We start from the raw sequence: 14,813 nt of genomic DNA on the forward strand, positions 1-14,813 counted from the left end.
GGATTTATAAAGCGCTTTTCCAAAAAAATACCAAAGCACTGTACAATAATTAGAGCTTATACAAGGGCATCTAGATTATTCTTTAGGGAAAAGAAAACTTTTAACAATTTCTTAAAACATTGTACGCTTGGAGCTATACATACATAAATAGGTAAATGATACTAATACTTACTATATTAGGACTGTGACAAATGTTTAGAAAAAAATAATGGTTATATATAGACATTTAAATAAACGTTTTGACACAATGTGCAATATGTCTCATTATTTTTACTGTATATAGACTAATGTGTCTGTCTCATGTAATTTTTATAATGGAGAATTACGAAAAAAAAATAAAAAAGATTAAATGAGACTTTACAGTTTGAAATTTAATAATTATTTTCTGCCTTAAAATACATACATACTTTAGGGCACTTTTTTTTGGGTGACATGGTATAGTTTCACTAACACAAAAGTTAAGAGGGCAAAAAAGAAAGAAAAAAAGGGCATAGCCAGCCCAGCGTACTACATCCCTTGTTGTTAAGAAAAGTACATTAAACAGATTTTTAGAACACCGGTTCCCAGTCTAACATGTTGACTCTATTTTGTGTCCAAAAGATTTATCACCAAAAATTTGACAATAAATTTGTGTGTATACAATGCTTTACATATGTGTGCGATGTTTCAGTTTGTTATCAACAAATCTTTATCTGGCAATGACTGGATGTTTATTTTATTTTATTTTCATTTTAGGCAAATTGCCAAGGACTAGATGGTACGCTCGCTTCGCTCGCGTACCATCTAGGTCGTGCACACAGATGGTTCTTGAATACATAATTTCAGCGTTAAAAAACTGGCAATTTCAAATGTACGTACCGCAGGAACGAATAAATAGACACTGTGATTTATGTACTCAACTAAAATTAGCACCCTGGGAATTACTTCCGCAAGAGAAACTTGTCACAAAATGAGAGCAATTGTTTAAGTCAAATTTAAACAAACTTAATAAGTTGTGTTTTGTATGTAACATTAGGGTTGAGGGATGGGGAAGAGGATGGGTGCAAGGAGGAACAATTTTTAAATATATTCTTTATCCATTTAGTAACGAAATATTAATTGTTTTCATGTTTTACAAATAATATACCACTAAACACAGTAAAACATTGCGATGTAATACTTTGTTGAAACTATCACCGTCCTAGTCGATTGAAAGTGTACAGTACATGTAACGATACATCACTACGACGTGTATATGTTTATATAATGTAAAACAATTTGTGAAAACCACCTCTATTCGGGGCAAATCATAATTTAAAAAAAATCGTCAATAAATATTAAATTATCTAACTCAACTTAATTAGTAACTACTACTACTACTCATGCCAATGAGGGAAGGGTGATGATGTGGGTGGTTTAACTGCAATAATAAAGATGTGTACATAATATACGGCGACTGAAAACGCTAGCTCATTATCCGTTTAAAAAAATCTATATCCAACCTCTGCAGTACAGATTGAAAAAAAAAATGGATCGAATTTCTGTTATGATTATACAGTACTTGCCTTTACGACGATAGACACTTGTGGAGCAGAGAGAAACTTGTGGAACAGAGATTGGAATGTTCCATTCATCGCAAATCAATACATTTGTATAAACGTATATTAAATCTATCAAAATAGTATTTTTTTAAGAAAATCGGCCTGTCTTCAACATTATGATACTGTACTCGAGCTGTTCAACCCGTTTTCAGCCATTAAAAACAATTATCGTAGGAGGAGATAGGAAAATGCGAATCATCCTCGTATTATTGTATGCGGGTATTTTTCCATGGACATTCATTAGACAGTGTATACCACGATTGGAAAACACCCCTATTTGGGGCAAATCGTTGAACCTAAATTCGTTTTAATCGTCAATAACTAATTATCTAACTTAATTTAATTAGTAAACAGGTGGTTAAAATCAGTACCGAAAGTACGAACCAACTGTATATACCATCGAGTAAAAATTCTAGAAGTAAGGCGCGATTTACCGAATTTTGCCCTTACGTAAATTTATATATAGATAACCACAAGTGAATTCATTCACTATCTTTCACAAAGGTGGCAATCCTGTTCACAAGACAAACATATACACAAGATGCTCTACATAAACAAAGACTTATTACAAGTCTTTGGGAGTGGAGTTGAAAATTATCATGAGAAAAAATCCTTACATATTACTTGAACCCAGGATCCTTGGATAGTGTTTGCTAGGAGTAGCTTTGCTAGTAGAGCAGCAAACCTATTGGCAAACCTGCTCTTCAACTAGCAAAACTACTCCTAGCAACCACTAACATAAAGTCATTGCTGGATGAGTATTTGTTAATAACAAATCAAAACGCTGCACACATACGTATTAATCACTGGTTTAAAGTAAAGAATTATATACAGGTATTTATAAAACCTGAGGAAAACATTTTAGAACATCAGTTCTAAAATATAATACTGTCATATTTCAGTTATTGACAAAATGAGTCCTAACAATAACATTTTCTTAGAGCATCCCAAATCCCAATTTAGAAATGGAAATAATTATGAGTTCAATTATAATTCATAAGGTCTCCAAACAAAACAATGCAAAATATTCCAAAAATAGTGCTTTTGTCATAAAATGAGTCCAGACACGTACAAGTCTATGGGAGTGTCTCAAGAGTTTCAAGTTCATCTGTAAGTGTGTATTCTCTGCCAATTTTTTTCTGCTGATCTTCTGACAATTCCTTAATCTCACCAGACACTAATTTTTGCTTTAACTCTTCAATTTGCCTTAACTTTTTCTTCAAATTCTTTACTCTTTTTTCTGAATTTAATGATCCATCTTTTGGCTTATCTTCTATACTTGTTCTATGTAGACAAGTTGTTACATCTTTTACACAAGTTTCTCTTTCTTTCTTCTCTTTTCGTTTTTGTTTTCTTTTTTCATTCTTTTTTGCAGATTTTGATAAAGATTCATTTTTCTCTATTTCAGGTTCCTTATAGACACCAGGTGGGAAACTTGGTTTGCTTTTTAACCACTGTGTTCCAACACTTTCATATCTATAACAAAAATAAATATTGAAATAAATATTTAATGTCCAGCAATTCCCCGAAACAACTGTTACAAATAAACACCAGCAATGTACCATAAATGATAACTAAATTGCAATTTTTGTTGTAAATCACAACACAATATTTGTACCAATGGTTCTTATTCAACCAAGCATCAATTAATTATTTTTACTGATAGCAGTATTTTTTTGGATTCAGAGAAAAACCACATTTGCAATCATAATTTAATTAAATAAGAGGTTGAATATAAAATCATTTTTTTCATATATAGATTTAGTGGAATATAGTTAGTAGTATTATATACATTCATTCATTTATTCATGGTCAAACACAGCAAAGTACATGGTTTGAAGCCTCTGTTTGCACCTATTGGAAACATATGTTGAATGTTCTTTCCAGTTAAGTTTATGATCAATTATTGTACCTATATATATTTATGATGTTTTACAATCTTAACCTTATCATTCATAATTATCAGCTCACTGTGTTTTTTATCAAGTTTCCTATAATCAATAAATAATCTTTTGTTTTCTTGATATTCAAGTAATTATCAGCACACTAAGAGTATAACTGAGTAGAATCATCTTTTACAAGACCAACAAGACAGGTATCATCTGCAGATTTTACAGTAAAACACTTTGTTAAACTTGGTCATCTATATTACAGTTAAAATCATCATTAGTATATAATATAAAGAGAAAGAAAGAAATTGGTGAAAGGACACAGCCGTGGGGTGTTCCGGTATTGCATGTGCAGATTTCAGATTTACACTCATTAAAACAGACAAATTGTTCCCTATCCTTTAAAAAATTATTGATCCATGAAATGATAGACTGGTTTACACCTAAAATATTCATTTTCTTCATTACAATATGTGGTTGTATAGTGGACAAAAAATCTAGAAATATAACCCTAGCATAAGTATTAGAACAATCGAGATGAGCAAGCAAGTTATTTATTGAAGTAGTAGCGGCATCATCTACACACCTATGTGAACGATATGCAAATTGATAAGAATCTAATTTATCACCAACATCATTAAGGATTTTACTTTTAACAATTTATTCAAGAAATTTCATAGGCACCGCTGTGAGAGCAATAGGTCTATAGTCATTTAGCGTTTTAGGGTTACTACTCTTTGCCAGTGAACATATCAGTGAGCGTTTCCAAATAGTAGGTACTGTACCTCATGTAATCTAAGCATGGAGTCTCCATGATCTAAGTGACCAGTTATATAAAATAGCAAAAACATGGGATAATTGCACATTACATTCCTTAATTACTTTACCACTGACGCCACCTGGGCCTTTTGCTTTCCTTGGATTTACTTTTACCTGATATACTTTCTTTAATAATATTACAGTAGAACCTGTATTTTACGTACCCTGATTTTACGTTCCCGTGAATTTACGTACGCTTAAAATAACCGATGACGTCATCATTTTCTTACATTGAGGGCGCAATTTAACAACAACAAACAAAGCCATGGCTGTGTGAAAAATTCTGCTGTGTGAGACAGGCTACACACGTGCATTCCCCCTACAGCAGCGACTGTTTTTATTGATAGAAAATACAAGAACATTGATATTTTAGGCGCTACTGCAGTTTCGCACCACACCGTTATATCTTCGATTTCTCACATAAACTTTCCTTTTTCACACTCACAACATAAATATTGTGTATTGTGTTTATACGATTCGACCACTTACGAAGTAATTTTTTTTAAATAACAATACTTTTCAAAACATTTTAAACGATATTGAACTTGCTGTCAACACACTGCGAAATGTTCGCCATCTTATATTTATCACTTAATTGCCAGAATGTATGCTTCATTTTCCCCAAAAAATGTAGAAACTATAGAGGGCAGTGTTATAAAATCCGATTACACATATATAGGCCTATTTAGTTTTGAAAGGCAAGAAGTGTTTTCAGCTGGCGAAATAGAGGTTAAAATAATATTTCATTATTAGTATTATTATTCATATTAATAATAAAAGGTCTGACTTCTATCAAAGAAAATTATCTCGGTCACTAATCAATACATTCACTAAAACAAAAACAGTGAGTGAATCCATGCTGTGTTTTACATATTGAAATTGAAATATGGTTTATGATTTTTAAAACTGTGAATTGTTTTTTAAAAAATAAAATGTTTTATGTACGGACTCATATCGTCGCCGTTTTGATGTACAGCTGGTTCTTTATAAAAACCACTCTCTGCAGTTTATAAATAAAAACAGAAAATAAAACATACATTGATTTCTGGCAATTTTCTAATTCTAAAATGGCCACAGTTCGATCGAAGTATTCGAGGAAAAGGAGCTGTTTTGAAAGGCATTTTTTATTGTGATAAATGTAATTTAACGGTGGCTAAATCATGGGAACATGTTACATAATGTCCCAAAATTGTATGATGTGTGAGAAAAAATTAGGTGAGAAATCGAAGAAATAACAGTGTGGTGCGAAACTGCAGTAGCGCCATATTTTATTTATAACACTTTATTTAAACGCACAGGCTGTATATACTGTACTTTTCTAGTTAGGCCTCACATCTTGCTAGGCCTGCTAGCCTGGCCTGAATAGTCTAGTAGGCATAGTGACCACCTGCAAGCTGTACAGTAAAGTAGGCAAACACGGTAGCCTTTATAGCTACGATCTCTACGTATTTGGGGTCCCGTACCGTACGTAAAATGAAGGTTCTACTGTATTTTCAATTTGACACATTTATCGTTATCAAAACGTAAATAAAATGAATTAAGATCACAGGCCATTTCTTTGTCATCATCAGTTTTCGTAACTGTGGCACACTTTTTACCATAACCTGTCATTTTCTTCATACTGTCCCATACTTGTTTGCTATTACCAGATCGGAACTTGTCTTCAATCTTTCTTCCAAACTCTCTCTTGCATTGCAACAATTCCATCTTTAACTCTTTCTGTATTTGCTTCCTATCCATATTCTCGATGCTTTCTTTTAATTAATTTCTTTAACCTTCCATTAAGCCATGGGTTTGTTGTTAGGGTACACTTTGATGTGCCTCTCCTTGACACAAAAATCAATATAGCTTGAAATTGCCTCTGTTGCTTCATCTAATGTACATGTAATACATGTGTATCTGTCAATATGGCTAAAACTTTCAGTGTCAACATCAATTGTCATTACACATGCATCTCTAAAATATTGCAATGAAGAAGTATTTACCTTCAGTTCATCAAGTTTTCCTCTGACAGAACGAGCGTTAAACATTATTACAGATGGAAGTGGTGGTTTGTAGGCTATTCGTTTAAGTCGTAGCCTAACGCCACCACGCTTCCTTTGTTTCATATCATGCGGGAAATCATTATTATACGCCATATGTGCCAAATGATTTATCTTTTGCTAATATTAATTTGAAACGGTCTAGACTCTAGAACCTAGACTAGTTTCAGGCACAAAAGTAACAACATCAACTGTGTTGTTTGATTTTTATCAGGGAAATGTAGAAGTATTAGGTACATTGAAACTTTAAGAACAATGCAATCAATGAAATAGTACAATATGTTATATATTCCTACACATTATTTTAATCAATTGCCTATTAGTACATACTAGGCACACACTTTCGACCCTTGTTTACTAAAAACAATAATAATTTCGACAGAACGTTAACATGGCTGTTCCACATGTTCTAGTAACCATCATCATTAATGTTAGAGACATGTTAAAGAAACCAGTTTGTGGAAATACAATTAAAGACACCTTCCCTACAATCTGTGTTGTTTTGTAAAAATAATACATATATATTACTTTAAAAACATTAAACCATGTCATTCCTTGTCTTAAATGTACGTTTTATGGTAAATTATGATAAAAAGTGAGAAACAATGCACTACCTAAGTAGCTTGCGGCGATCAACCTCTCGTGGACGGTCTCAGGCCTAGCTAGGCTTAGTTTTGTAGGCCTAGCTGGTAAACATCGGTAACGTACGAACATCGTACGCTAGCTATATACCTAGCCTGAAGTTGTATAGTTGCTGCATTAATTGTCTTTCTATTTTTGCCAGACTCCGTTGATACAAATTGGTGAAAACCCGGTATTTTTGCTGAAAAGTCTTCCATTTGTTTTGGCCTCACGATCGATCGAAAAGTGGGCGAATTACAGGTAAAAAACAAAAATATCAATCCGCGCGCAATGCATTTTGGGATTTATAGCGGGCCGCTATAATTATTAGAATCGACTTATTTTTCACATTTTTAACCGTTTAAAGACGAAAAAAGTTATCGCAATGGACCATATAGTATTATTTTTACATTAAATATAGTTTGTGATCTTAAATTAGATCTAAAAAACGTAGGGAAGGGGGCTTTAAAGAGCTTGAGGATGAGTGCAGAAAATTATGCCCATCTATACAATTACATATAATTGAACGTGTATATGACAACGACTTTGACGACTACATAGACAACGTGGATCACATTCCATCAGATCGAGACAAAATGATAATTCGGTTTGTCTCCCTCTTACCACCATCGCCGAGCCTGGACCACCCACCTCCTAGCACCGCATTTCAAGAGACCACTCGCCAGTCAACTCTGCAATTTGTGGCAGGAAACATAAAGTCAGCCATAAAGCCTCAGTACCGCCAGTTACGAAGACGAAATTCAATGCAAATTGAAGATATTTGGTAAAGGCAAAAAAAAGGTTAAACAGATATCAAGAAAAGATCAACGAGGCTGCATTCGCGTTAGCAAAAGAAGACCACACACTGATCAGCAACAAAGGTTTTCTTTTAGAACAGGCAAGGAAAGTGGAAAGGGCAAGTCCAAAAAGAACACCTACTCGAAGGATCGTACCAGCAAAGAACAATTAGAAGTCTTACAGGAACAGATTAACGGCATTACAATGCAAGCTGATTATATGGAAAAAGGGAAAATCAAAGCGGTCGGTTTGAGCTAATTTGGTCAAGCTGTCAATTTTGAGCAGCAAGCAGCAGCCTTATTTGAAATTAAAATTAAGAAGACTTGTCTGCGAGAAGGCTGGCATTGAACGGTGTGCAGCGAAGTTAAAGAAGAGACTAAACAAAAACGTCCTATGGGAATATCAACAGCCAAACAAACCAAATAGACGTTTACTCCGACCAACATAAGTGATGTTCAACCAACCGTCAGCGAAATAAGCTTCAGAAGATGACATAGATCAACAGTAATACCACCACCACTAGTAGAAGAAGATAATAAAACAGGCTTACCCGTGCACCATTAGATGAAAGAAAACAGTACAAGCATCAATTAAGCAACAGCAACAAATACGAGAAGACTTGTGGGAGCTTTCATCAATGCAGGCCTCAGCAGAACAAAGTAGTACACCAAGCACATAAAATTGAAGGAACTTGTCTCACAGAAAGTAAATCGGAGAGTGACGACCTAGAAGACTATGTCATCTTACAAAAAAAAACAGAAAAGGCAAAACAAAAGGTGAAGGAACTATCTCTTCTCGTATACTGAGTGCAATTTAGCTAAAAAAGTTGCCAAAGAGTCATTGTTGAAAAGAAAATTGCCCGTGGCTGTCAGTCGGACAATGATTAAGTATTCGGATATTGGAAAAGTCATGGAAGAATTTGTTCATGATAATTTGGTTGGCACCGATGCCTGGCGACGAACTTGTGTGTTCACGCTCGATGTAAATTTAAAGCAAGGACAGAAAGGTACTTATAAACAGTTAATGGAATTTCTAAAAGAAAAGTACCAAGATAAGTTTGCATATGGCACTGTAGTACAATTGTGTGCCTGTCATAACCGACGTAGGCTATCTGCCAAACTGTACAAAGGTGCTGCACAGATTACCTCCAGAAGAGCCAGGAAAGGGTGGAATGTTTGCCTAAACCATAGCCATTGGAGTAATTTTGGATGGCAGCAATAAATTTATATTAAACCGAGATGATGTCCCCGGTTACCGTCTGGACACAACATATACTCAAAAACAATACAAATCAATTTCATTAAAGAATAAACCAGAACTAACTACACACACAGACTATGTGAACAAATCAGTGAGCTGTAAGCCGAAGGCTTCGGCTATTACAAATCACTGGAACAAATACAAATCAGTTCTACAAACGTCAATGCACCTTGTAATGGAAACAGGAAATACAAACCAAAAGTTCTTGGAGTTGTCAAAGCTCATCACTTGTACCCAAAAAATGCGACACAGCTCATGGCTAACCTCTACATGATGAGTGAAATGAATGAGTTTAAGGATGATACGCACAAGCCCATCGACTGTATTCGTGTCGACGGAACATCGGATGAAGGCCCATCGTATGCGGGAGTACAACTCTTATGGAGCGAATGGCATTTAAAAATGAAGAAATTTTGTACACTGGTAACAGTTCGGTATGCTGGTGGAAGCTACCTTAACAGAGTTGAACAAATAAATGGATGTCTTTCAAGAACACAAGCTAATATGTTTATACCATCAACGATTCATGGGTCAAACTTTAGCAACGACGGTATAGACGAGGAAGTTTTGGAAAAGAACTTGGAAACTGCATCTGATGTTTATATATCGCTGTAATGGAGCACCAGCAGGACGTTCGCAAATACAACTCGTTAAAGGAAGTAAGAGTGAACAAACGTTCTTAAAAGGATCACAAACAGCCAGACAGAAACTTAAAGAAGATAAGCCTGAATTAGTCACGCATTTCTCAAAAATATGGGACTTGGGTAACAGACACATGTAAAGAGGACTACTATCTTATGTTTTAATATAAAATAGTTCATTTGTACCCAGATCCCAAATGACTATGCGGCGGTGATTGTGGTACTTTCAGTGGTAACTGCAATGGTCATTTTTTAATTTTCCTGATAATATGAAGGCATCGTATGTGGCACATGCAAGGGAAACCAGACAAATTTGAGATTTCCACAAATACTGAAACTATATAATCCAAGATTTAAAATGCTGAAAAAAATATCTTGATACCATGTCTACTTCTAAAGTTTTGGCTGTTACAATTAGTGTTTTGAGAAAAATGCTTTTCAAGTTAATAGGAAATGACAAATACAAAAAAATAAACAGGGCCTTTATGCCTTAGCAAAAGGGTATTCTAATTGTTTTATTTCAATGAAACTTTGCACCTTCGTTAAATAACTATTGTTCTATTATTATGCAAAATTTTCATTAAAATCAACCGAAAGGAACACTTTTAATTTAAGCATAAAACATGATGGGTTTTATGAAAATCATACATAATTACACCATCTTTTTAACCAACATACCTCACAAAATGTTAAAATAGAAAAACTGAAAAACACCAATGTAATGTTATACAGATATTACCTGCTTAAGAGGTGAAATATAAGATTTGACATCCCCAAGGGAATGATATTATGTTCGAGGGAATATATATTTCCCGAAGCGCAGCTGAGGGAAATATATAATTCCCCGAGAACATAATATCTATTACTACTGTGAGTATTAACCAATCACAAACGGTCTTTCATCACATTTGAGCGTGTTGTTGCAGTTAGACTCTCTAAGCATATGTCAAATCACAACCTCCATGAAACTTACCAATCAGCATACAAAGCTAACCACAGTGTGGAGACAGCTCTTCTACGTGTTCAGAATGACGTTTTGACATCAATAGATAATCAAGAACTTGCTATTCTAGTTTTACTAGACTTATCGGCTGCTTTTGACACAGTAGATCACTCACTGCTTCTTCATAGATTGTCACATGATATTGGGGTAAGAGATCAAGCATTGTCTTGGTTCACATCATATCTAAGGAACAGAACCCAGGCCGTCTGCATTGGTGATGTTTCATCAGATGACCTTCCTCTATTATGTGGCGTCCCACAAGGTTCGGTGCTTGGACCACAGCTGTTTTCCATCTATGTTGCCCCAGTTGCTGAAATAATACGAAGACACGGATTATGTCATCATTTCTATGCAGATGATATACAAATCTACGTTTCTGTAAAGCCTTGCCAGACCAAGTTTCTGTCCGCCGTAAAACGGTTAGAAGCATGCACTGCTGAGATTAGAAAATGGATGGGCTCCAACTTCCTCAAGCTAAATGATAAAAAGACCGAGGTGATCCTATTTGGTTCTGTTCAGCAGAGAAAAAAGATCCGGTTTGATGGCCTACATATTGGTGGCGTACTACTTGATTGTAAAATGACCATGGAATCACATCTCAAATCTGCCGATCTGCTATTTTCCATTTATGTAAAATCGCCAAAATCAGACGTTACTTGAACCATTGTGCAACAAGAGCAGATTGTACATGCTTTTGTTATCAGTCGGCTTGATATGGGAAATTCCCTGCTGTATGGTCTGCCAAAGAAGCAGTTGCGGACTCTCCAGAAGGTGCAAAATTGGGCAGCTCGCTTGGTGATGTGTGCCAAGAAGTATGATCATGTCACACCATTGTTCAAAGAGTTAAATTGGCAACCCATGGAGTCAAGTGTTAAATTTAAGATCCTGCTGCTGGTGTTCCGATGCCTAAATAGTTGCGCTCCAAAATATCTCTCAGAATTGTTGACAGTCAAGAAGGGAAAGCGAGAACTAAGATCTAGTCATCAGGTGCTACTGGACATTCCAAGGAGCAAACATAGTTGGGGAGATCGGACTTTCAGTGTTGCTGGACCTAGGCTCTGGAACCACCTACCCTTGAACATTAAACACACATCATTATTGAGTCACTTTAAGTCACTACTCAAAACTCACCTTTTCTGATTTTTTTTAACAGCGCCATGAGCAATGAATGTTGGAATGGCGCTATATAAATCGAACGATTGATTGATTGACATCTAGGGAGGACTAATAATAATAATTTCTTCAAGCAAGTTCCGTGGCGCAGCGCATGAAGCGTTGTCTTGTGATGGAGTGACAATTTCATCGCGAGTTCAAGACTCAGTAGATAACTTTTGTTTATTTATCGGCAAACGCGAGTGTTGCCACACGAAAATTACACAGTCAATATCATCGTACTCGAGAATTTGCTGGATTTTATATATGTTTAATGAAAGGGACACGATAATTACGCGAAAATTACTCAGTCAATATCATCGTACTTGAGGATGTATACGATTTACGATCCTCGCAGCGGTAGTCATGTGATGCAGTTTCAACCAATCACGTACACGTATTTACATAGGCTATGTAATATAAATAAATATTGTTTCAGCTATCATTTTCTGTAAAAATAAAAAAATTTAAAAAAAAAAAATTTTTCAGCCTTTTACTGTTTTTGCTCTTTCTACAACTTATGTCCGATTTCACTTGCATGTGCCACATATTGTAAGCCTCCTCGTGATGTTATTGGTGGTTTAAATAATTACCCAGACCCAATGGAGAAATTTTGCCATAACCGACTTGTCAAGCAATGTTAGTTGCCTATTCAAGAAGTCAAGATGTACAACATCTGGAAAGCGTTAAGCAGAGAAGGTTAAGTGGAGTAGAGAAAGCCAGGAACAACAGATTAAATTCTAAGGAGAAGGAAGATATTAAAGAGAATGCGGACGAAGAAGATTTCTGTTTGTGCCATTGGTAAAACATTCTTTTAATTCATTTTACTCTTATGTGTTCGGATTAGACCAATAATAATATTACAAAAAATAGGCCTAAATACTAATAAAATTAACGCTATTGCATCTGGGTGCAAATACATTGATGTTAAAATGATTAAACTACCAAATTACCTTTAGTTGACAGTTTACCATTAGATAAACACCACTTGATAAAACAAAAATTGCTACGTCGATATTTAGACCGATGAATGACTATACATAACACATCTCACTTATTGCACCGGTAATGAAAACTGTAATCCAATTTATTTTTTTATTTTATTTCAACAATATTTTACGAGGGTGGTCCATCCAGCCAAAGCTGATCATTAGGGACCCTCACAGAAATACATCATGACAAGATATAAACATGTAACAATAAAAATTAAATTAAAATAAATATAATTTATAAAGATAAAATAAAGCACAAACAATTTAGAATCAAAAATTAAATACATTAAATTAAATTGGCCCTCTCAGAAGAAAAGATGGTTCTTGAGCAGAAATTTGAAGGAACAGTAAGATGAAGCAAGTGGGATATCAAAAGGAAGAGAATTAAAAAAGTAGGCGCATTGAGCTAAAAGACTGTTTGAAAAGGTCTGGGTATAAGGAGATCACTGTTAGTGATCGGCAGTGTGGCCATGCGACACATTGTATGAATATCCCGCCATAAAATCATTTGTTATTAATTAATTATTTTACAGTCGAGAATTTGGGAAAATGGTCATGTTACACGCATTCAACGTTGGTTCCACTACAAGTGTGTAGGAGTTAAACGGAAACCAAGAGAAACCTGGTACTACAGTTGCAGTTTCTTACGTCTAGTCTATTATTTTGTTACCAATCAATGCCCATTATTATGTTTATATCAGTAATAATGGATATTAAATTTAAATATTGTAATGTGTGTTTAATTACGAGGTAGGTGTACAGAGCTTGAAATTATCAATCTGTGTCCATCAGGTCCTTTCAACGTAAATCTGACGAAATTTGTTTAATGCCACATTTAGGCTAATACCTAAACAATGAGTGTTATAAAAACGTTGACGTTACTGTATATATAATTGAAGTTAACAATGTGGTATATTTGGATTTTCATGTTATGTTATAAGCTTATTAAGCTGAATTATCGTAATGGCTCCTTGAAATAGAAAATTTATAATTATTAATTGTATACCGAAAAAAGGTACTGTACAGGTAGGTTAAGGCCTGAGCTTTTTTTTTTATCTTTTATGGGTCTCTCCCATCTTTATTCATTCAATAATGTATATACAAAAATTCATTATTATACAAATAATGAATGTTTATGAGTGTAATGGTACAAATAATGGCATGAGGTGAATGATGAAAGGTTATATATCAACGAGGCGACAGCCGAGTTGATATTAACCTTTCATCATTCACCAAATGCCATTATTTGTACCATTACACGAATATAGAACATTCATTATGTTTTATATAACATCTAAATAGATTCTTGTCATTTGAATCAAATAAGGTAAGGTAGCCCTAGCCAAAGGCCTACATTTCATTCACATTGATTAAAAACAGTAACATTTGGTTTTTAATATTATATTTAATATTATATTTATATGGATTTTATAAACACACCTACTTTAGTGTTAATTATGTCAACAAACGACCAAACAATCTTAGGCCTAGCAAGGCTAAAACGCCTAGACTAGGCCTAGCCTAATAGAGCATGGCCTAGGCTAGACCTAGTAGCCTACTAGTACTAGCTTGGCTGAAAGGCAAAACTTCGACAGACAATTGGAACTTATCTAGGCTAATTATGGTTTTTCCAACAATTCCACGTCTTGTAGGCATGTCCCCATTAATTAATCAAAATCCTAAAAACGATCTAAAGCTAATTTAAATGCCTTTTTGAATGAAATTAGTACATATATGTCCAAATCGTACACAAATATCTGCTGCTGTTGCATATCTCGCGGTGGTGTTTACAAATGAAACTGAGACCAGACGACAGGTGGCGCTGTTGTATTTCCCAGTACAGAGCCATATCATAGGGTAATTTGTGTACTAAATTTTTTTTCATCCGCGAAACGTTTTTTTTTTCGTACACAAAAATGTTTCAAAAAGTACTATTAAACGATCGTTTAATAGTGCGTACTATTGCACGCCATGTGACCCACAATCGTCCAATCAAATAACAGGAATTTATTTAGG

At 34.7% G+C, this 14,813-nt stretch overlaps 1 protein-coding gene and 1 pseudogene across 1 annotated transcript in view; one reads left to right on the forward strand and one right to left on the reverse strand.

Annotated features, from left to right (window-relative positions):
* Nucleotides 1-2,377: 2,377 nt before the first annotated feature.
* LOC144840179 (partner of Y14 and mago-like) overlaps nt 2,378-14,813 on the reverse strand; it is a 31,222-nt gene continuing 18,786 nt past the window's right edge. Inside the window, exon 4 of the mRNA XM_078695911.1 lies at nt 2,378-3,056. Coding sequence (XP_078552037.1) covers nt 2,657-3,056 — 400 coding nt within the window. The 3' untranslated portion in view covers nt 2,378-2,656. The remainder of the gene's footprint in view (nt 3,057-14,813) is intronic.
* Nucleotides 6,722-13,624, forward strand: LOC144841027 (uncharacterized; annotated as a pseudogene).

The sequence above is a fragment of the Antedon bifida genome, chromosome 4 (assembly GCF_963402885.1).
Source record: "Antedon bifida chromosome 4, ecAntBifi1.1, whole genome shotgun sequence".
Taxonomy (NCBI): domain Eukaryota; kingdom Metazoa; phylum Echinodermata; class Crinoidea; order Comatulida; family Antedonidae; genus Antedon; species Antedon bifida.